The following is a 23,454-nucleotide window of genomic DNA, read 5'->3' as shown; positions in this document are numbered from 1 at the left end:
AGCACCATTTTCTCTCATCTTAACAATGTTACCAAGTCCCTAGTTAAATAAAAATCTTATCAAATCAAATCAAATCAATCACCTTTGAATGATCTACCCCACATCTTCCTAGTGATTACATAACCATCCGAGATGTTCCCTCCTTCAGCTAGAGTCTCATTCACCGCCAAGCTGTACAGAATCACAGCATCATGAAAAGCACTCGCAAAGTAATTATTCTGCAACGATTAAGAATGAGAAATTTGAAATTTAGTTTATGCGCGGTTGTAATATTTTTTATGGTGCTTCTTTGAAAACATGGAACGCGTTGGCCCCAAATTTAGAAATTATTCTGCTACGATAAAGAGCGAGAAGTTATGAGTCTCTTAATTTTGTGCACTTTTGCAATATTTTGGAGGTGCTTCCTCGGAAATAAGAAAACATATGCGGAGTAACACATCTAACAGTTCAATTTCATTTCAATTTCGGTCTTATTGTTTAAAAATAAAACAAAATTGCACAATTCCGTAGACTAATATATTCATACTAACAATAAAATACAGAAAACATGATATAAGGTTATAAATTGCACATGTACATGTAAAAGTTCAATAACAAACTCTATGACGGTTTCTGCAAATAAGACCAATGTCAATGAAATCTATCACTGGGGTCTTCCGCCCGTCTAAAAAATAACAAAAGATATTTTTTTTTTAATAAAAAAAAAAACGTTACAGCGCAATTTCCGTTATACCAAATACTTTATGGAAAGTGATAGGTCGTGCCAAAGCTTCGGTGACGCATAGAAAGAAAGAAAAAAGTTAGATTACAAGACATTTCATTTTTTAGAAGCAACCTTCAATACACTGCTTGTGATTTGGCTGGATTAAAATATTGCCTTGGTTTTCAATACTTTATGATTAACCAGATATTTGAACGTCCATTCAGACATGTGACGTAGATGAGCTTTTGAAAATAACCTTCGGCTTTGTGCCCCGTCAGTCACTTTTCAGAATGCTTCTTTCTCCGCTCCGGATTTCAGGCTATATAAAGGCCCCGCTAATCTTTTCACTTTGAAAACTTGCAATATCGTATAAAGGCAGGAAATGAACGAGAGTTCTTTTGATACTAAAACACAATAACGGAAATTTTCGCCCTTTCCCCCTCTTTTTACGAAGTTTAAGGTTGCAGATAACAGATATGGTACAAGTTAAAATTATTAATTTTGGTAATTAAGTACCTACATGTTTACAGGAAACTATCAAAGCCTTTCTATTTGTAATAATAGGAAGGAAACTCAAGGCCATAGTTCGCATGCGACAGAGAATTGACCCATTTTCTTCTTGATTTAAGAATATAATATAATATATATATACATGTATATATCCATGTAATTTTCTTCAGATTTGTACTCCCTCGTCCTCCCTTTGTCAGAACCATAGACAAGCTTAGAATAAACGTGTACTTCACATCTTTATATATTGTTATTCTTACAGTAGGGGGGAATAATCATTTAAAATTTCATTTTTAACTTGACTTGATATATAAAATGTATTCCTCCTGATATCATCACGAATGTACCTTCCTCTCCCTCTTCGCTTCTCTCTGTTCCTTCTATTCCTATGCTCTTTTTCTATCTAGTTTCTTCTTTCCTAATTAACCTAATTTGTATGCATCACTGTATTGTTATTTTCATTTTCGAGAGGGCGGTCTGTTTAAGCTTATGCTTAAGACGACCCATTTTTTTTTTCTTTCTGTGTACACCATGTCATTATCATACATCTAAAGTTACAAGATTGTAAATATAAATATTTTGATTTAAATGGAATGAATAAACATCAAAACAAATCAAACTTGGAAACTCAATTTGTTAATATTTTTAGCAGAGTAATAGTTGATGAGTCCCGAATCAGATCATCTAGTAAAAAATATTGTATTGGTGGAACATATCCTGCTGCCATTGACTGATGTTCATTTTTGAACGAGTGTTCCAGGGGGTTTACGAAACGGTCTCACGGTCCCCTAAGTTGGGACTAGTCCCTACACATTATACATACATGGTCCGGATCAGGTCTTGTCCAGTTGTAGTCCAGGATCTCTCGTCGTTCAAGCTCCCTTTGGAACGCTCTGTATTCATCAGTTTGCGGTTTGAAGAGACGAAATATTAGTAGGGATTCGTAGGCCTTCTTCGCGTCATCATCCCGACCGTCATTCTAAAGACAAAAAAAAGTTTGATGTAATCATTAAAATAATGACAATAAGATAATTATCGTTCTGAATAGGTCATTATACATCGGATTCGTAGGCCTTCTTCGCGTCATCATCACGACCGTCATTCTAAAGACAAAAAAGTTTGATGTAATGATTGAAATAATGACAATGATAGCATAATTATCGTTCTGAACAGGTCATTACACATCAACACTGTAAAAAAATAATAGTCGAAATAACTCATTAAAATTGAGGAAAAGAATTGCCTTATTTTTATTAAGTAAATATTACCTACGGCATCTTAAGTAGAATTTACTTATTTTGCTGAATAATTTTTTACTCAGTTAAATCGAGTTACATTAACGTAAATAATTTAAGTATTGTAATCATTTTAGATAATTAAAAAAAAGCTATAATAGGATTACATATTGCACGATTTGGTACTCATCTAATCTAACAAGAAACATCCTCTAATCATTCACTACTTCTATTTAAGATTTAACCGTATATATATATATATATATATCTACCACCATCACAAACTATTACATACGCTTCAATTCGACACATATTGAAAGGCTCCAAATTTTATATATACTTGATCGTAGCATCTTAAAAGGAATATTGGTTGACAATTTCCTGAAATATAAAGTTTTGATTTGTTTTGAACTGGGTAACAATTAAAAATTGTCTTGTCTTTGCTTAGCCATGTTAAATGAATTAGTAAATGTTTTAAAGTCCTTAAATTTTCATTCAACCACAAAAAAGAATTGTTTTATTTTAAAAAGAGTTTAATTTGGTCTCAATGAATATTCATAAATTATGTAAATATTTCTATTACGCACTGCATCGGTCCTTACTTTAAAAAGATAAGAATAATCAACATAAATTGTTTGAGTAATACGTATAATTTCTGATTTTGAGTTAAAATTACTAAATTAATACAAGCTGAAATTACTTAAAGTTCTTAAGTATTTGATTTTACTTAAATAATCCACGTATGTTCTACTAAATTGAAAGTTTGCGTTAGCAAGAATTAAATTTAGTGCGTAAGTGGCAAAACTAATGTTTTCAAGTAAATTCTACATGGAAAAAATACGTAAAAATTACCAATGAACAAATTCTTTTTTACAGTGAAAGAGGTGTCGGAGTCCAGTGTTTGAACATTTGACTGGAAATGCAAGGGTCGTGGGTTTGATCCCCAACACGGCTCTAATGTCCTTTGGCAAGGCGTTAATCTACATTAATTTTTGCCACTCCATATCCAGGAGAGAAATGGGGACATGGCAGGATGACGAAAGCCTACGTTCTCAAAGCTCTGGCTTACTGTCTTGTTACTCCTAGGGTTAAAACAAAGTTGGGGAGCGAACCTTCGCTCATGCTGGGCCTTCGTTATGGAATACTCTCCCTCGATGGATAAAGAATAGCACCTCTGCTTAAGTGTTAAATAACAATCTTAAGAAATATCTGTTTAATTTAGCTTATAATTAATTACCATAACCTTTCATGTCTGTACCTTTCCTATTGCACTCTGTATAAAAGTATCATGCACGTATTTCATCTTTTGCACAAATTGCGCCTTGAGCATTTGACTGTCAAGTGGATTTGGCGCCTTATAAATCTTATGTATTATAGGGCACATTTAGGGTTTGGAGCTGGTGTGATCACCACACCATTATTTAGCACAAGATTGGAGCCAGCAACCTTGACAACTTGGCAATTATGACGTCACACGGCCCTACTTTTTCCTTAAGGTCTTTGCGATCGTGTAATTTGTTTAATTTCTGACAGCTTACTTGTTTCCAGTTATCATCTCCAAACACCAGAGTGTTGCTGAACGGCTCGATGCTGACGAAGGCGTATTCGCCGTCAACGAGTCCGGTGTCGAAAGCGTGTAGCATGGCCTCACGAACCAGTTCACCCTGGGCCGATAGGATGATGACTGCAGTCAAAGAAAAAAGAAGGGCATTAATCCTGATTAAAGGGCAACTCTAACCCAACTAACATAGCCTTTTCAAACATGAATACACCTCTACTTATTAATATCCCAGCCTCTGGTTTTTCAGAAAATCTCTGTATTGACCAAAAAATGATAATAACCATCCATTTTTTCACAGTTCTCACGCTTGCTAGGCTACGCCCCTCGAAAAAAGGTAATACGGTCACGTTGCCTTGATGACGCATTTGACGTCATTGCGGGCATGTCCGATTTGACCTACAACTAAGGATCTTACAATCTCATTGCAATTCATAAATGAAATGTACTGGGATTAGCAAGTATATATTATTTTTCGGATAATTTTTTTTTTTCATTAATATCATAGGTTGCCTTTAAACAATATTTGATGCCTAAATCACCTTCCTTTTCACCGGAGAGGCTCCTGCAGTGACGTCATAAACAGTTGCGCAATACAGCTCCGAAACTGGGCCTTTTTTAGAGTTCAGAGTCGTCATTTTTTAAGCTAGATTCCAGAATTATTGATGATTTATCAGAAATATCGGAACCTCCGTCAAAAATTATTCTACATGTCTTTTTTCATTTTTTTAGCCCGTTTTAAGCCTCTCATAGTTCAATAAGCCAGTTCCGAGATACTATCTGCGCATGGGCAGATAGAGATAATTTTTTACAAAACTGTAAAACCCATCGAGTTATCTAGGGCAATGTGATCACCTCATCAGAAGGGTGAAAAGAAGACAGCAACAATGGATTTTGGCATGTAACTAGATGGAAAAAAGCTCTTTCCATGGGATTGTTTGTTAGATGCGGATTTCATTGGTCTTCGAAACATATTGTTGAATTTTACACCAAATCCGCGGTTCTTTCATTTTCCTCATATCACCTAGGTCAAGATTTCGTTGTCAACGACATCTATTCATGACCTTCATTTCTTATTTATCATGAAATGTCTTGTCAATCAACTGCTGATTCAGTCTGTTGTGTTCATTCGTGTACAGGGTTTTTTGATAAACATCTTTTGTTTTGCGACGGGATAGCAGTAATGATTATTAGCGGTTGTCTGCCATTCTAAAGAAATGTGATAGGTCATTATCCATCAGATCGATACGACTCTTCGAATCTACTATTCTATTCATCGCTACTTCGACCGTGAACTACATTCTAATGGGATAATTTGCAAAAAAAATGCTTAAAAATCCTTCTAATGCGGACAAAATAACTTGCAAAAGCACTTTATGCATCTCGTATTATATTCAGCATAAATACCATGTCAACCATGTCAATATAAGATGCTTGTTTGTTTGTTTGCTTGTTTTATTTACGTATAAAAAGACAACATGCATTCAGTAAAACAATAACGAATAGAATAATGAATTGCAAGATAAAATAAACGGCTGGATAGCCCAAATTCAGCGGTATCCTAATGATGCCGCTGGTCTTTCATTGGGACCATAAATAGTACAGTAAAACAATACATTATACATAATGCCGATTTATATTCAAAACGATTCTCCCCGCTCTTTTCTGGAGATTCTGTAACTGATCAGAAGATCAAAAGATAACGACGAAACTTTGTTTGCATACCCACAATACGATAGAATAACAGATTGATGTATGATTTTCAAATTTATTTCATTTACATGTCTCAACCGCCCAAGAAATCCAACCATTTTTTCAAATTTTGTACCACATGTTTTCAATATGAATGTTCCATTTCAATTCTATATCGATGATAACATTTAGGTATTTTGTCCCCCGAACTTTCAAAACTAATTTATCGTGTTTTTCCCATCATTTTTTATGTTGTAATTAACATACCCACAGTCTTGTTATAGTTAATATTCATTTTATGCCGAGATATCCATGTATGTAATCTAGTTAGCACCGTGTTCAGAACTCACTGTACAACAGACGGATTGGTATGTGAGTAATATAACACAGTGTCATCCGCATATAGATGTATTTTGTATTTTTTAAAGAATGAGGCATATCATTAATAGCTATGACGAACAATGATGGGCCCAGTAGAGAACCCTGAGGCACCCCACCGGTCAATCATACTGCTTCAGAAACTACATCATAATACAAGTCACTGTCTTTCGATCAACCAAATAGCTCCTAAACTACTGTAGCGATTCACATGTGACACTTATTAGTAAGAGCTTTTTCAAAAGTATTTCAGTATCCACCAAATCGAAGGCTTTTTGTAGATCAACAAAGACCGACGACCCTGTGTTTAACCAGTCGTTAGTCACTTTGACAAGCGCAGTACACAATGGATGTTTTTTCTTCTGAAACCAGATTGGTGTGAAGATACAATATCGTTTACATTTAGATGTTGAATCAGGTGTTTCTGTACTATTCTTTCGAGAACCTTACAAATACATTGTAATAACAAAACTGGCCAATATTTATCTGGGTCATATTTGTCACCCTGCTATGGATATTGTTATACTTAATTTATGAAGATTTAGCCTTCGCTGCTATTTATCTGTGAATCTTCTTTGACAAAAAAAGATGTATTGAATAAGTTATTCGGATCATCCTTCCAAAAACCATTCACTCACAGTCACCCCATCGATTAAGGACAGTGCCTTCGAGTTCACGAGCACTTTCATACCCTTTTCCTCCTCACCACAATAATTTCTTTTCAAGGCAACCGCCACGACAAGCCGTTTCACTCTAGTCTCTGTTCATCTAAAGAATTAGCTACTTTACTTTACATTAAAACGCAAAGATCATGCTTCCCGGTTGTGAATCAGACTCTCCCAATCACTTAAAGTTAGCGAGACTGTTGATGACTTTAAGAGAGAAAACAAGATTTCTCCTGAGTATGTTTTGTTATGTTTTATTGTAAGCACTTTGAGCGCCATCTGAGTAGATAAGACCAACCTTAATTATGATATTGATTGTGTCGAATTGGGGGGGGGGGGGGGGTTGGAAGGGGAGCAAAACCGGCCAATGACCCCCTTTTTGAAAAACCATCTGGCAAGTTCCTTAAGTACACTACAAATATTTATCCCCTCTCATTGTGGCTTTTCCTCTCTAAGATTACCCCCAAAACCTCTTTACAACATTCTGGATCCACCCTTCTTCATCCACGTCGACATAATTCAAATATTCGTGACTATTATGTTCCAGTTTCATAATTTATAAACTAGCAGCCCTTAGCGATATTTTCTCTCTTTTTCTTTTGTGCAAAACCCCCCATTATCAGCTTTCATTTAATAAATTGAACACCCTTTTCTCCCCGTACTTTCCATCAAGTATAGGCACGATTAAATGAAAACCTGTCATAATCGTGATATACACCAATATTGTCTCTTTCATTAATAGAAACCAAGCAAGGTTACTGCCCAATTGCTTATTCATTTATGATTACCATCTTTATCAAATTTTAATGACTGCCAATCCAACCTTCATCACCATTATAATTGTCTGCTAGTTATGGTGTCCGTGAGAAATGTTTGCGAAAATCATTATGAATTATTGATATAGCATGGTTATAACGTCAGCCAATCTAATATACATTATAACGAAACTACAATCATGTTTTGCGATAATTAAAAGGGTCCAAAGTTACCCTATCGTTGTATAACAAATTATAAAAAATCTTTGTCGAAAACTCCTTCTTTTAAAAAAGAGGCATATTTTGGATAATTTTGTATACGACATAGATCCAAATACCAAAACTGATCATCATTATTTCACCTATTTTTTTTTTTACCTTGATCACCTGTAAGCGTATAGAAGCACGAAAGCAAATAATGTTACCCCTGCAAGTAGGACATAATAAGCCAATGTTGACAATGTAATTGATCGGTATATCAGAGATAACAGATAACAGATGTCAGGAGTGGGGATCCTTCACTATGAACATAACGGACAAAGAAAGCGGACAAAATATACAGTTCCTCAGGTAGATAAAGGAACATCCCTTCACTGCTAATATGTAAAAAGGTGAATATGCATGTGACACCTGTTCTACACATTTTTACATAATAGCAGTGAAGGGATGTTCCTTTGTCTACATGAGGAACTGTATATTTTGTCCGCTTTCTTTGTCAGTCATGTTCATAGTGCTTTCACTACGGCGCGGCGGTACGTTTCTCTACCACACGGCGCAGAGATTGAAATATGATATTCTAGCCCCGAAATGCGTAACGAAATGCATACTGAAATCACAAAAGCGGAATGCTCTTTAATATCCTGAAGAGGGTAAAGAGGATCATTGCTTACCTGAATCTTCTCACATAGAGACTACTGTACGTTTAATAAAAAAACACAACAAATCGTACCTAGAAAAAGTTGTTTGTTTGATTGAACTTAAAGGCATTTCATCTATAAATGACTATTTATGCCTTAAGAGAAGGTAACTAGTAGAACATTTGATTATACTTCTGTACTGTATGGTAATAGTCACAGGGCTTTATAGTTTTTGCCATGGCGATGAACGAGGCGTATTCAGAAAATGATTTTAAGAGGGGGGGGGGTGGAACCATTCTATACCGACGTATGCTTAAAGTATCTGCCCAACCCTCCATGCTGTAAACTCCATTAGAAGTTCTCTTGATTTTTTTTTCCTAGGCGGGGTGGGAAAAGGAGCACTCCGGCTTTCCCATAAGCTGGCTCTACGCCGTCGACAAGTACCGTGATTTATATCGTCACCGACCATGTTATACATGCCGGCGGATTTATGTACCCTGATCTAATGCATAAAATTAGTTTCACCTGTAGCAGGAAATGCAGTAGGTTTATGCAGGCCTAATAATGCATCGGTGTTGCTCTCACGGAGGAAAAAAGTGTGGGATATCATTTACGTTTACGGAAGGAAAATTCATAAAACGCTTGGGAATTTCTAGCAAAGTTTGATATTCCTAAAACTGGTAATGAAAGAACTTTCATTCTACCTAACGATTAACACACTCGCTTATCGATAATTACAAATGTATTATTCAGGTCACACAACAGTCGACTGATAACACAACAATTAAAAATTGCCCATGCCCATTTCGGTGAGAGAGAGAGAGAGAGAGAGAGAGAAGGGAGAGATGGAGAGAGAGAGAGAGAGAGAGAGAGGGGGGAGGTATGGACAGAGGAAGGGGTGGGAGTGGGACAGAGACATACCGATGAGAGATACAGAATGAGTGCCAGAATTACAATTAGAGAGATAGAAAAAGAGAGAGAGAGAGAGAGAGAGAGATGGGGTGGAAAAAATTAAGAGAGTGTGAGAGAGTGAAATTAATACTAATGGTGATGGCAATAATAATAATAATGATAATAATAATAATAAAAACAATACTGATAAGAGACGCACATTGTGAATAGAGAGCCTGGAATGGAGAGAAACATATAGAAAAGACATACAAGGAATGGAGAAAGAGATTTAAAAGAGAAATATGAAAATAAATGGCAGAATTATACTATAGTATAGGAAATCAAGGCTTTAATCTATCAAAAACTTACTTCTTGACACAGCTGCGGCAGCGTCTAATGCATCTTTTATCGACCCATAATCTCTGAGATCGAATTCGTACATGGTGACGTTTTCTTGGGTCTCCATCAATTCTTTCATGGCGATTGCAATGAGGGACGAGTAGCCCGGATACTGCCAGACCAACGCGAATTGACGCCATTCGTATTCCTCGAAAAACGCCACGACAGCTTTCGCAAGCACTCCAGTTTTGAAAGACGTGCGAGTGAGGGTTCGATATCGGCTTTTGTCGTCGAGGACGGCCGATGTCGAGACGCCAGTCACGACGGGGAGGTTCCAATAGGCGGCGAGGTCGGCGATTCCCACAGTTTCGTAGCTGCACGGCGAGCCGAGGATGCCGTCCAGCGAGTAGCGACGGTAGAGCTCGGCGGCGACCGCTGGAGCCTCCATGACCGGCCGTCCACAATCCGGTCCTGTCTCGCGAAAGACGTAAGACATCGAGAAGTTGAGGTAGAGACCTCGCGCCGCCCCGTTGTTCACCTTCTCGAAGGCGATGTCGATGGCGGGGCGCAAATGGATTTCATTGAGATTGTGTGGAGGGCCAGTGAGAAGAAGGGCTAGTAGAATCGCAGTCATTGTTGAACGTCGAAATTAAAACCAGGAAATATGTCTTGAAAATTATTTCATTGCCAGATACACAGCACACTGTAACTGCAGACAATAACATCAAGACATATCAAAACGGATCAGTGTCACTATATTCTCATATCTCACTTTGTTTGATATGCGCGCGCACGTTGCAAAATCACGAACGCCGGTGTCGTGTGCATACACATTAGTCACACCAAGATCGATAGCAGACAGATGACAGACCGAACCAAAATATGACACTATCGGAAAGTGTTTTGGTCGGCTGGGAGACGGTTTAGTGGTGTGACCGGTGTATTACGTTTTGTTGTAGCAGATCGATGAGTTCAGTAGATGATGTAGAAACAGCCAAGTTATTTTGATCAGGGTCGCGCGCCGCCGACGTTGCCGAACGCAATCAACGTGATCAATGCCTTTTCATACTGAGTTCGACCTCGTGTTACTTTGACAGACCCTTCGATTAAATTTTACAAATCCATCTTCTTTTGAGTTAGAGGTGAATTTTGATTGCTCTAAACATCTTTGCTTACCTTTAAAGGCGTTTTTTGTGTGGAAGGTATAAATATCATCACAAGATGTTACCGTGAAAGTAGCTGTAACCATGGTAACTGGAGGTGCGATGGCTCATTGGTAAAGCAGTGGTCTCGTAGCCCAGAGCTTCCGGCGTTCAATAAATCAAGTCAGTGTGCTAGTGCCCTTGCAGACATTAGTGCTTATTACCAAGTACCTTGGAGAGTGCTTAAAGCCGTCGGTTCCCCGGTTGCTTCCTTAAAAGCATAGGCCTACTATTGCTTTATCAGCACTCAGGTAAAACACTAATCCATTATCAATTTCATTTTTTTTTTTTAAATCATTTTATTCCTGGGTTGTATAATCAGGGGGAAATTTATTTCAAAGATGAAATTATCCCTTTAGTAAAGTATGTAATACATACTTTATATTTTATTTATATTTGTAAACAGTTTATTTACATATAGGACTTTAAAAATCGTACAGGCCTTTTTCTCAATATGCATTTTGCGCAGGCATAAGGAAAGTGTATTCTTAGCAAAAGAAAATCAAATTCATGATGACATATCATGTAAGAAACAAAGAACTGCTCACACTGCCATCACATATTCACGTGGCTATGCGATGTATGTATATAAACAATAATCTTTATGAATTTAAAGCCACACTGTCCTACTTGTAGCTACTTGCTCCCTCTATATAGAAAACTGCCCAATCGATGCCTGCATGTTGGTCCCCCATGATCCCCTTTTTCTTAGGTTAATTGAGAGCTGAGTTAATGAGATAGCCACCTGTCAGTGACCTCGCTGTGTGGTCTAATCCCTTCTGGCCGAACTAGGACAGTCGGCCTTTAAAGAGTTTTTATTTTATTTATGTATTCATAATTATATACATGGTAAAAAGTCTAAACAGTGACAAGACTGGATTCCATTTAATGACAATGGCATATTTTATACATATAGATGAAACATGAGAAAATGAAAAGCAATGGCATAAAAATATTACTTCTCTCTCTCTCTAATGCCTAAGTCACATATAAACCGGGCCCCGTACGATTTTCCCTACCCGGCGGCTTGCCGTGGATTTAGAGACCGTACGGGAACCGTCCGATTTTCATTTCTACGGCAGGTGTGGTCACATATTCTGCGGCGCCCGGGAGGTGCCCGGAGAAAATTGGTCGAGTGAAATGCAAGGCGCCCGTAAGGGTGCCGGCAGGGTGCCGACCGAGTGCCGACCGGCAACCTTACGGGCTCCGTCCGATGACCAGGTGTACCGATGGGTCCCGGAAGGTGCCCTGCCGGGGGCCGGCCAGGGTCCTCAAGGCGCCCGGCCGGGTGCCGTGCGGTGCACTGAACTACAGAGCGAGTCAGAAAAATTGTCCCACTTTTTAAAAGTTGTATTGTTTGAAGTATGAATATTTAATCATGGGTTTCATGATATATCTTGATAGAGCACGATCCTCCTAATACATTTAGGTACCATTTTCATTTGAATCTCTGCATGCATCACTGAATAAAATATCCAGAAATGGACAATACTAAATTGAAATTGAATATCAGACAATCTTTACAAGACTGCCAGATCTCACTTGCGCCAAGTTACTGGAGAGGAATAAAACAGTGCATTGAACAAAGGCAGTCAGACACGCGTACACGCACATGCACCCACACACACGCACACATGCACACGCACATAAATGAGCATTCCATTCCCGACAAGGCCCACCCAATTGCAAACTGTTACTTTTTGTCGGGAATTCTTGTTATCGTACGATAAGTTGAGTGGCCACTGTCCTCTAATTGGTGCGTATTGGCAGATGTTGTGCTTCATGATGATGATGATGATGATGATAATGATGACGATGAAGATTAAGATGATGGCAATGATGATGATGATGACATGATGGTGGTAGTGAATGTGTACAAAAGGGAAAGATTTTTATGGTTATGCCACTTAAACATTCAGTGATCTTGATAAAAATCAATGCTCAATCACAAAAGGGGTAAGTATGAAACAATTGTCATCGTGTGCGTTGTGTGTGCGTATGTGTGTGTGTGTGCGTATGTGTGTGTGTGTGTGTGTGAGAGTGTGCGTGTGCGTGTGTTTGTGTATTTTTGTCTGTCTGGCTAATTGGATAATTGAAAAAAACTGGCTGTCTTTGTTCAAAACATTTTTTTATTCCTCACCCAGCAACTTGGCTCAAGTGAGATCGATCTAGCAGTCTTGTAAAGATTGTCTGATGTTCAGTCATGCATGCAGAGGTTCAAATGAAAATGGTACCTAAATGTACTTGGAGGATAACTCTATCAAGACATATCATGAAACTCATGATTAAATATTCATACTTCAAACAATACAACTTTTAAAAAGTGGAACATTTTTTCTGACTCACTCTGTAGGTGTCCTCTGGTATCCGCATCTCCTGTATTTAAAACTGCGTTGTACATTTCGAGATGCCGCCGTGAGGGACCCGCACGGGCAATATTCATTTTAAATGGCCCCCGGACGGCAGACGCCTATTGTTGTGCATATCACCCGGGGCTCTTGAGGGGCCCGTGAGGGCGCCGTAGGGTACACGTACGGAACCCTTGAGCACCGCAAGGCGCCCGTAAAGATTTTTCATGAAAATTGACCCCCAAAATCGTGAGGGGCCCGTCCGGGCACCGTCCGGAGCCCGCACGGGACCCGTAAGGTGCCCCACGGGCCCTTTACGGGCTTTCTACGGGCTAACGGTCAGATAAAAACGCCGGGAGAATTGGGAGCAGCCGACTCAGCACCACGGCGCCCGTACGGCTTAGAAAACTGTCCCGGCGCCCGTAGGAACTTGACGGCAGCCGGCCGGACACCGGCCGGAAATTCCCAAAATGTCTGTTTTTACTCGCCGTACGGGCCCCGGAGTGTATATGTGACAGAGGCATAAGTGCCATATCGTTTGACTTTGGCGATCATGCTGTTCCACAACCCTCGGCTCCTAGCCTTCTGTATTAGTACCACTCCCAGTTCTTTCACTCCTCTCTCTTCCAACAATTTCTGCAGACTGTCCATCTAAAGTATCCTCCTTCTTCCCCTACTCCTTCTTCCCACAATTTTCCCCGTCAAAGCAAAATTCTCTAGGCCTTCTTTACGTGTAATGTGACCCATGAACTTCAACTGCCTAATCAACATCTCACGTATCATTTTCCTTTGCACTCCAGCTCGTGTAAGAACTTCCTTATTACTAACTTTGTCAGTCCAAGGGATTTTCATCATTCTTCTTAGAAATCACATTTCGCAACTTTCCAAACGCTTTTTAGTATCAGAGGCTTAAGTCCATGTTTCACTACCATACATAAGTACTGGGTAGATGTAACAATTCAATACCCTTGTTCTGGTCTTCATACACATTGTTCGATTTGTCAGAATTTTGCCTAACTTTGAAAATGCAGATTTAGCGAGAGCTATCCTTCTCTTGATCTCTGTCTCGCATCTGGCATCCTCGGTAATCATGCTGCCGAGGTAGTTAAATGAGGAGACTTGTTTAATAGTCTGTTCTTTCAGTTTCAAGTTACATTTTGGACTGCTCTTCTTGGATATCACCAGGCACTTTGTTCAAGTTCAAGTTCAAGTTCGTTTATTTATATCATTTCCATAAAAAACACAGCAAATGCAAATAAACATACAAGTATATATACATACAAGGAATGGTCAGTTGTTACAATAGTTTCAAATGAAATTGGAGAACATAGGAAAAGCCCATGGTGGCTTTGTATAAAAAGTTCCCCGAATATTATAATTTATATTATTTATATTATTGAGCATATATGAGTTCGAGATATCACAAAATACAGCAATAAACACAATATAAAGACAAAAAACAACAAACATATGTATGAAATAATCTAAGATTGGAGGCGGGGGGGGGCAAAAAGGTTTGGAAGGTAAATTTAACGGTACTCAGAATAAAAGCTCTGTTTCATTTTTGTTTTAAATATTGGACTGTTTTTATAAAAGCGGAGGACTTGAGGTAGAGTGTTCCATATGTTTGGCAAAGTATTTCTTACAGATTTTTTAGAAAATGAACTTTTTACTTTCCATAAATGAAACGTGTTACAAAGCCGAGTATTGTGAGTATGAATTTGGTTATTGATCGAAAATATGGAGGATATTCTTTTTGGAAGTATATTTTGAAAAAAATAAAAACCAATTAGTGCAGTATGGTATTTGAACAAATCAAAAACATTTAGGGTTTTTAAACGAAGAAATAAAGGAGCAGAGTGGGCATAACAATCACTACCTGTACAAATACGTAGAGCCTTCTTTTGTAATTTGAAGAGGGTATTAATTTTTCCATGACACGAATTTCCCCAAATACTTATACAATATGTAAGATAAGGTAATATAAGTGAGTTGTACAAAGTAAATAAAATGGGAAATGGTACATGAAATTTTAATTTATATAAAACACCAATAGATTTTGATACCTTGCTTATAACATTATCGATGTGGGATCCCAACGAAGGTTGTTATCTACGGATACTCCAAGGAAATTTACAACATTTAATTTTGATATAGATGTAGTATCAATACTTAAAGTTACCTTATCTAGTACATTGGACACATTTTTACTCTTATTGTGAAATATACAAAAGTTTGTTTTAGAAAGATTTACTATCAATTTATTAGCTTTGAACCAAGTTGATACCTTGTCTAATTCTTTGTTGACCTCGTGCTCTACATTATTTAAATCAGGTTGTGAAAAAATAAGAGTTGTGTCATCTGCATACATAATATACTGCATGATATGAGAAGATTGAATTAAGTCATTAATATATATCAAAAAAAGCAAAGGGCCAAGTATAGATCCCTGAGGAACTCCGTGTGTTATGTCTGCAAAATCAGAAGCATTATTATTATACATAGTAAATTGACGTCGATTGCATAAATAACTTTTTAAAAAATTAAGAGGGTTTCCACGTACACCATAAAAGTTCAATTTGGACAAGAGAATTGAATGATCAACTATATCAAATGCTTTTGATAAATCCATAAATATTCCAATTCAAAAATTATTTTTTTCCATTGCTAAAGTCACTTTATCCTGCAAATCAATTAAAGCATGGGTTGTGGAATGATTACGTCGAAATCCAAATTGACAATCAGTAAGTATATTATGTTTAGAAAGAAAACTATACAATCGATTATAAACACATTTTTCTAGTAATTTAGATATACAAGGTAACAAAGATATTGGTCGATAATTTTTTAATGAATGACGGTCGTCTTTTTTAAAAACGGGAATAATCTTAGCAATTTTAAGTTTGCTTGGAAACGTACCAGTTGACAGTGATATATTAAAAATGTAGACCAATGGTTTTACAATAGCATGAATGATTTGTTTGAGTACATTGCAACCTATGTTATCATATCCACAAGATTTTGTATTTCTTAATGATTTACACACTTCAATCAATTCATTTTGTGATATAGGCTTAAAAAATATTGAAGAAGAAGTTGGGACATGTAGGTAATCTGTGTGAGAAATAGTATTAACTTGAGCAAGGCGATTATTTGCATCGAACCCAGAACATGAGGAAATAAAATACAAATTAAATTCATCTGCAATAGATTGATCATTTTCAACCATTTTACCATCCTTCATAATATATGTGGGTAATTTGGGTTTTGATTTATTTAAAAGGGTATTGATAGTTTTCCATGTATCTTTGATATCATTTTTCGAATTTTCAAATTTTAAACAAAAGTAATGTTTTTTTGCCTTTCTTAACAGATTATTCACTTTATTCCTATAAGATTTGAATTTATTTTCATTTACAAAAGACCTATTATGTATAAATTTTTTGTAAAGTTTATTTTTCTTTTGAATACACCGTATCAAACTTTTATTTATCCAAGGCTTTCTGATTTTCAATCGCTTAGACTTATTTGGTACCAAAGGTAAACATTTGTTGTATGCAGTGGTTATCACCGATATAAATGTATCGTACATCTGTTCTATATCCTGAAGGTTGTTTAAAAAAGTCCAATCTATTCTATACAATTCACTTAATAATGCTGCAATATTTTCGTTTGAGATTTTCCGAGTATAAGTTTGAATCGTTTTCCTATGTCTTTCATAATTATCTATATTGAAAAGGGAGAATACAGGTAAATGATCTAATACATCAGTACAAATTGTTCCGCTCGTACATTTGGATTGAGTAAGGTTGGTAATTATATTGTCGATTAATGTTGCATAGTTAACTGTAATACGAGTGGGAGTTGTAATCAACTTTAATAAACCAAATGAGCAGTTTAAATTTACAAATGTATTTGCACTATTATTGTTCGTTAAGTTTGAAAGATCTATATTAAAATCGCCTGTAATAATTAAACTGCGACGAGATACACGAAGTAGTAGTTCATTATAAAATTTGAAAAAAACATCAAGATCTGAATTTGGCTTTCTATAAATGACTCCAACTGTGTATTTTAAAGTAGGTCCTAGTGTAATGTCAACAAATAAATATTCACAAGTTGAATTATCATAGGTGTTAAAGATATCATCCCGAACGGTGCATGTTATATCATCTTTTACAAACAGTGCAACACCTCCTCCTCTATTAACACAACCAGCCCTATCCGAATGTATGAAAGTATAACCGTGTAAGTGAAATGGAGTAACTGGTTTACCACAAATCCATGTTTCGGAAAGGGCAATTATTGAGAATTTATTTGACAATGTATCGAGAAGATTTGTAATGCTATCAAAATTTCTATTAAGACTACGGGCATTCATATGAATTAAACTGAAATTATATTCATTTTTTACAAAAGAAGAGTTAAATTCACTGGGTTTATAACATGAACAAGTATTACCGTGTTCAAATATGCATATATCTGGATCCAAATCGTTTAACGGATTACCCATGTATTGTAAAGGCAACCAATGAAACACATCTTATATATATAATTAAAAAAGAAAACACAGGATGCTTACAGCAAGCACATGAGAATATATACACCATATTTGGTTCAAAAAGTCTCAATCTAGAAAAATAATCATTGTTAAAACTTTCAAACTTTTTTTCTTTCCACCTCCTTTAAAATAGTACTAGGTGTCACATATTAAGTGCAAACAAACTAACAAAGTAGTTGAATTCCATAAACCATAGTCTGGTGTTTATTCCCCGCACTGGGTATCAAGTCACGCGTATTGCATATACATCGCGCACATGCGATCTGACCTCCTGAGGTCACAGGTGTCACATTTGCATAATCTGATACATATTCATTATCATGACATCCCTCCTTTGCCAGAATGAAACTTTATCCTGGTCTATTTTTATACTATAGTTTCACTGAAAATTCTTGTAATATTTCTTTTGTTCTTGTGTTTCAGCCATATGTGAATTACTGAAATAAACATGCTTTGGTGCATTTGCTTTTGTTTCTTCCTTTTTTTTTCTTTTTTTTTTTAAAAAACAACTTCTAACAAACAACAAATTTATCTGGTCGATAAACTTTTCCCAAATGTTTTATCTTCCAAACAACTTTGTTGAACAACATAAAACATAACATGCAATATAATATCTTTCATGCAATATCTTTCATGCATCCAGTCTGTGGTCCAAATAAAAGTTCAACTGTTCACTGGATACTATTTGAGTTCTAGTTTTGAGTTCGTGTAAATCATCTGTTATCTCCAAGCGTTCATACGACTAGCTGAAGCTGAAGTTTCTGGAAATACTCTCTTCGATGATTGAATCCATTTTTGAAAACTGATCGATGCTCCAACTCAAACTTGTGTTTTTCGCAACACCTATCACATACAATAAGGGCAGCGTTCGGCGTACACCCTTTTACATTGATTAATGTATGTGTAATATTGAAACATATATATCAGAACTTATTATTTTAGCACATAACACAACTTCCTCGTACGCTTGGTTTCCATGGTGATTTCTCCAACATGTCGATTTCACAAATATGGGCAGCGCAAGGCGTACACCCTTTAAATCATAACTTGGCTTCAACCAATGATTTCCAAACATTTCTCCTTGGCACATGTAGTTTCATATATCACTGTCGCTATTTTACAAAGAGCTCCTCCCCACCATATTGATCTGGAATCACACAAAATCATCATATCGCTTAGGGAATCTTCTCTGGCGTTGTGGTCTACTAGCTGCCATAGGAACGTTGGTGTTTGTTGTCTCTGCTTGGGTATCACCATCTTGATGTCTCTGGTCACCGCCTGATGTGTTGCTCGCTGCCTCTGAGTCTGGATCTCTGGTCACCGCCTCAGGAGTACTGGTCTCCGCCTCAGGATTATCGTCCGACCCTTCAGGAATACCGGTCACCGCCTCAGGATTGCCATCTGTCCTCTCGGGATTGGCAGCTTCGTTATGAGTGTCTCGGGACATGTATCTTTTTACACTTGATACATTCCTATTATACAGGACTCCGTCAGGTGATTTCACAGTTACCATACTTCCTGTTCTTGCTGTCACTGTGTATGGCTGGCTAAAGTATGGCGTGTCTAGTTTCCTCCTTTCATCACGTCTTACTATCACCTTATCTCCTGGCACTATGTCAGAATGTACGGCTCCCCTCTTCAGATCTGCATAGTGTTTTGCACCACTTTTCATTTGGAGGTCCCTGTCTCTGAGTTCCTGATCCTCACTAATGTCCTGGATTTGTGGTAGTTTAGTTCGGATCTTTCTCCCGAACAACACTTCTGCCGGGCTTTTTCCTGTTGTCGAATGAGTACTAGCCCGGTAGACTGCGACGTAAGTCAGCAAGGCCTCCTTCCAATCCTTGCCTTCTGCCTGTGCAATTCGAAGCCTTTTCACTATACTCTGGTTCTGTCTTTCGACCTCGCCGTTGGCTTGGGGCCATTTAGGAGTCACCCGATGGTGGTGAATTCCTGTAATGTTCATGTACTCTGCGAAAACTTCTGAGATGAACTGGGGTCCATTGTCTGAGTATAACGTCACAGGTAACCCATGTCTGCCAAAGATTTCAGCTAGGGCTTTGACTGTCTTCTCTGCAGTGGTTGATTTCATGATTGCATACTCGTAGTATCTGCTATAATAATCAACTACCACAAGTATAGATTCTCCTGTCGGAAGTGGTCCTAGGAAATCAACAGCTACATCCACCCAAGGTCCTGTTGGCAACATAGTACTTCGAATTGGTTCTGGTGGATTACCCCTGCTTGTGATTTGGCAACCATGACAAGTCTTGACGAATTTCTCTGCATCTTTCTCACATCCTGGCCACCATACCTTGGTCCTCAAATTCTGTTTGGTGCCAACAATGCCCAGGTGTCCTTCGTGAGCTAATGACACCATCTTTGGCCTCTGTGCCTGTGGAATCACCAATCTGCTACCTCTCAGCACACACTGACCAATTATACAGAGTTCATCCTTGATGGGAATGTATGCTTTATATGGACAATCATCCCATTGTCCACTGTGAATACACTCTCTGATAACTTCGAGTTCAGGATCATGTTCAGATTCTCTTTCGACTTCCTTCGTTGTCACCGCACCTGGCGTTGACTGGACTGCCACAAAACGCACAAAGCTCTCTGCTTCTGTTTCCAACACAGAAGTTTCTCTCGGTTGATCATCCTTCAGCAATCTTGACAATGGATCTGCTATGTTGGACTTTCCTGCGATGTGGACTACCCTGTACTTGTACTGTTGAAGCCTCAGAACCCACCGCTCTATTCTCGCACATGGCTTAGATCTCGGTGAATAAATGACTTCAAGCGGTTTGTGATCAGTCACTAGATCAAACTCTATTCCATACAGGTACGCATGGAATCTTTCACAAGCCCACACAAGTCCAAGGGCTTCTTTCTCCGTCTGAGAATATCTCCTTTCAACGTTACTTAACGAGCGGCTGGCATATGCTACTATCCTCGGGCCATCAGCATGCACCTGCACCAGCACTGCTCCTAAGCCAACTGGACTGGCATCCGCTATGACCTTTGTCGGTGCATTTAGATCATAGTAGCCCAGGGTCTCTGCACTCATCAAGCTTTCCTTTAGCGACTTAAACGCTTGTCGCTGTTCATGACCAAATTGAAATGGCGTGTCCTTTCTGGTCAGCTTTCTCAGTGGATCTGCCAATGTAGCAAAGTTCGGAATGAACTTTGCGCAGTAGTTGACTAGCCCCAAGAAACTTCTCATCTCAGTTGCATTCTGGGGTTCACGGGCCTCTGCAATTGCTTTCACCTTGGCCAATCCTGGGTTGAGTCCCTCGCTAGTCAGTCTGTGCCCCATGAAGTCCAACTCAGAGACACCAAACTTACACTTTTCTGCATTTGCAGTAAGTCCTGCGTCCCGCAGTCTGCCAAGCACCTGCTTCAACCTCTTGTCATGCTCTTTCTGGGTCGATGCATGCACAATGATGTCATCTGATATGTTCGCAGCTCCTTCTATCCCAGCTATCACTCTGTGTATCTCATATTGATAAATCTCTGGAGCAGCATTGATTCCGAACAACAGTCTCTTATAGCGGAACAACCCACAATGAGTGACAAAGGTTGTCACCTCTCTAGACTCCGGATGTAACTCCAGTTGGTGGTACCCCCACTTCAGGTCTATTTTCGAAAAGACCTTGCTAATCGACAGCTCCTGTAGGACTTCCTCAATAGTGGGAATGGGGTGACGTTCTCTTATGATTGCTTCGTTCACTCTACGCATATCGATACACAGTCTGATTTCATCATTTCTCTTTGGAACTATGACAACTGGGCTTACCCATGGCGTGGAGCGTTCAACTGGCTCAATGATGTCGAGATCGATCAATTCCGCAATCTTCATCTCGACCTTTTTTCTCAGTCCAAATGGAGTCCTTCGCACAGGCTGGGCCACTGGCTTCACCGTTTCATCCACTGCTAACCGCACCTGTCGGCCCTTCAACTTCCCAACTCCTTTGAAGACTGCTTCAAACTCCTGCTTTAAACCTGCATAACTCTGTACCGCATTTACATGTACAATTCCCACCTGGAGCACTCCCAGCTCTCTAGACGTACGTTTGCTCAGTAAAGGTTCTCCCTTTTCTTTGATGACAACAAACTCTGCAGTCGACTTCATCTTGCCAACTTCTACGGTGGCTGTGAAACATCCAATGGTCGTTAATGGTATATGTGATGTGTATGGATAAAGCCTCTTGGTACTCTTAGTAGATTTGCAGATGATTTTGTCCTTCTTCAGTTTCTCCCACAATATCTGATCTATTACATTGCAATCACTTCCCGAATCTACTATCACTGGGACTGTGACACCTCCAATGATTATTGGGACTTTCTCATGATCACCATTCACAGCAAATTGATAGTACCTCTGATCACGGCCACGGCTGTTGTCATCATCACTATCATGTCCGGGTTCACCTTCCACTTGGCGAACTCTATTCTTATACTTCTTTCCATCTCTGGACTTCCCATCTCTGGACTTCCCATCTCTGAATTTTCCTCTCGCCTCACTTGTGCTCTTGGCCTTACTTTTGCACATCGTCGCAAAGTGGTTTTGGCCTCCACATTTCCGACAGATCTTTCCTTTGGCTGGACATGATGCATCCTTCCCAAAATGTCCTTTGTTCCCACATCGGTAGCATTCCAAATTCTTTTTTCTGTCATTCTCATACGATACTTGGTTCACTTGAACTTGTCCACCAGCTCTAGGCCTTTCTCTCTCTCTCAATGACATGGAGTTAAATTGACCTTCAACAGAGCAGCAGCCATGGACAATGCATCATTTAACTTGAGCTCACCTCCTTTCTCCAGCATTCTCCTGCGAAGTTTATCAGCTCTGCAGTACTGAACTACTTGGTCAAGAATTTGGTTTTCTACATCCCCAGCTACGAAATTGCATCCAATAGCAACCTGTCGTAATTTGGTAACAAATTGGGCAACCGTTTCACCATCTTCCTGCTTTGTTTTCCTGAACAAATGTCTTTGAAACGTAGCATTAGGTTTGACAACATAATGAGCATTTAGGGCATCTGTGGCTTTTTGATACTCATTCCTCTCTCCTTTATTGGGAAGTGTTTTGAAAGTCTCCCTTACCACAGGACCCCGCAGTGTACAGCAACAGTGCTCTCCGTTGCGCCTCCTGGGCCGGCGTACATCCGTCCAGAAACAGGCCGCGACTATCGGCGTAGGCCTCGAACTCTTCAAGCCAAGCTTTCCACTTGCCGCTGACAATACTTGCACCACCCGTCGGATCGAAGTGTGGAACTCCTCGAAGCGCTAACAATTCCGCTCCAGCGAATGCCATGTTGAAACTTTTCCAGCTCGTAGCCACAGATTCAACATCCAAGAAACATTAATCCTCGTCGCCAATGTCACATATTAAGTGCAAACAAACTAACAAAGTAGTTGAATTCCATAAACCATAGTCTGGTGTTTATTCCCCGCACTGGGTATCAAGTCACGCGTATTGCATATACATGCGCACATGCGATCTGACCTCCTGAGGTCACAGGTGTCACATTTGCATAATCTGATACATATTCATTATCATGACACTAGGAAAATTAATATACTGAGAATACATTTTGAATTCAGACAGAACAAATAACAAAAAACATTATCAATATTACAAAAATATATAGATATACAAATAGTAGAAATCAAAATCTAAAACAAACATGAATATATATACACAAAGTACAAGTTTTATGTAGTGTAATACGAAATAAGTTGGATGTCCAACAGGAG

The 23,454-nt window shown here is 38.5% G+C and overlaps 2 protein-coding genes across 2 annotated transcripts in view; both read right to left on the bottom strand.

Moving 5' to 3' along the window:
• Window positions 1–10,217, bottom strand: part of LOC582837 (atrial natriuretic peptide receptor 1-like) — a 30,002-nt gene extending 19,785 nt beyond the window's left edge. The window contains exons 1-5 of the mRNA XM_030998015.1: window positions 9,614–10,217; window positions 9,465–9,480; window positions 3,987–4,164; window positions 2,037–2,192; window positions 83–218 (exon numbers count right to left, since the gene is read on the bottom strand). Of these exons, the coding sequence (XP_030853875.1) occupies window positions 83–218; window positions 2,037–2,192; window positions 3,987–4,164; window positions 9,465–9,480; window positions 9,614–10,217 (1,090 nt within the window). The remainder of the gene's footprint in view (window positions 1–82; window positions 219–2,036; window positions 2,193–3,986; window positions 4,165–9,464; window positions 9,481–9,613) is intronic.
• Window positions 10,218–18,847: 8,630 nt separating this feature from the next.
• Window positions 18,848–23,011, bottom strand: LOC115929298 (uncharacterized protein K02A2.6-like). Its single transcript, XM_030998013.1, has 2 exons — window positions 22,801–23,011; window positions 18,848–22,455 (listed from the first exon to the last, which is right to left on the bottom strand). The coding sequence occupies exons 1-2, from the start codon at window positions 23,009–23,011 to the stop codon at window positions 18,848–18,850; spliced, it is 3,819 nt and encodes a 1,272-aa protein (XP_030853873.1).
• Window positions 23,012–23,454: the final 443 nt, after the last annotated feature.

The sequence above is a fragment of the Strongylocentrotus purpuratus genome, unplaced genomic scaffold, assembly GCF_000002235.5.
Source record: "Strongylocentrotus purpuratus isolate Spur 01 unplaced genomic scaffold, Spur_5.0 spur5_scaffold_4, whole genome shotgun sequence".
In the NCBI taxonomy this organism is placed as follows: domain Eukaryota; kingdom Metazoa; phylum Echinodermata; class Echinoidea; order Camarodonta; family Strongylocentrotidae; genus Strongylocentrotus; species Strongylocentrotus purpuratus.
The sequence above is the reverse complement of the archived record's forward strand: the minus strand, read 5'-3'. Positions and strand labels throughout refer to the sequence as shown.

Bases quoted from the DNA above. Each gene is read 5' to 3' on its own strand.
- LOC115929298 (XM_030998013.1), bottom strand. From the start codon at position 23,011: ATGGCATTCGCTGGAGCGGAATTGTTAGCGCTTCGAGGAGTTCCACAC. The intron at 22,456-22,800 runs GTAAGGGAGACT...GCTCTGTTGAAG, and splicing joins GTACACTGCGGGGTCCTGTG to GTCAATTTAACTCCATGTCA.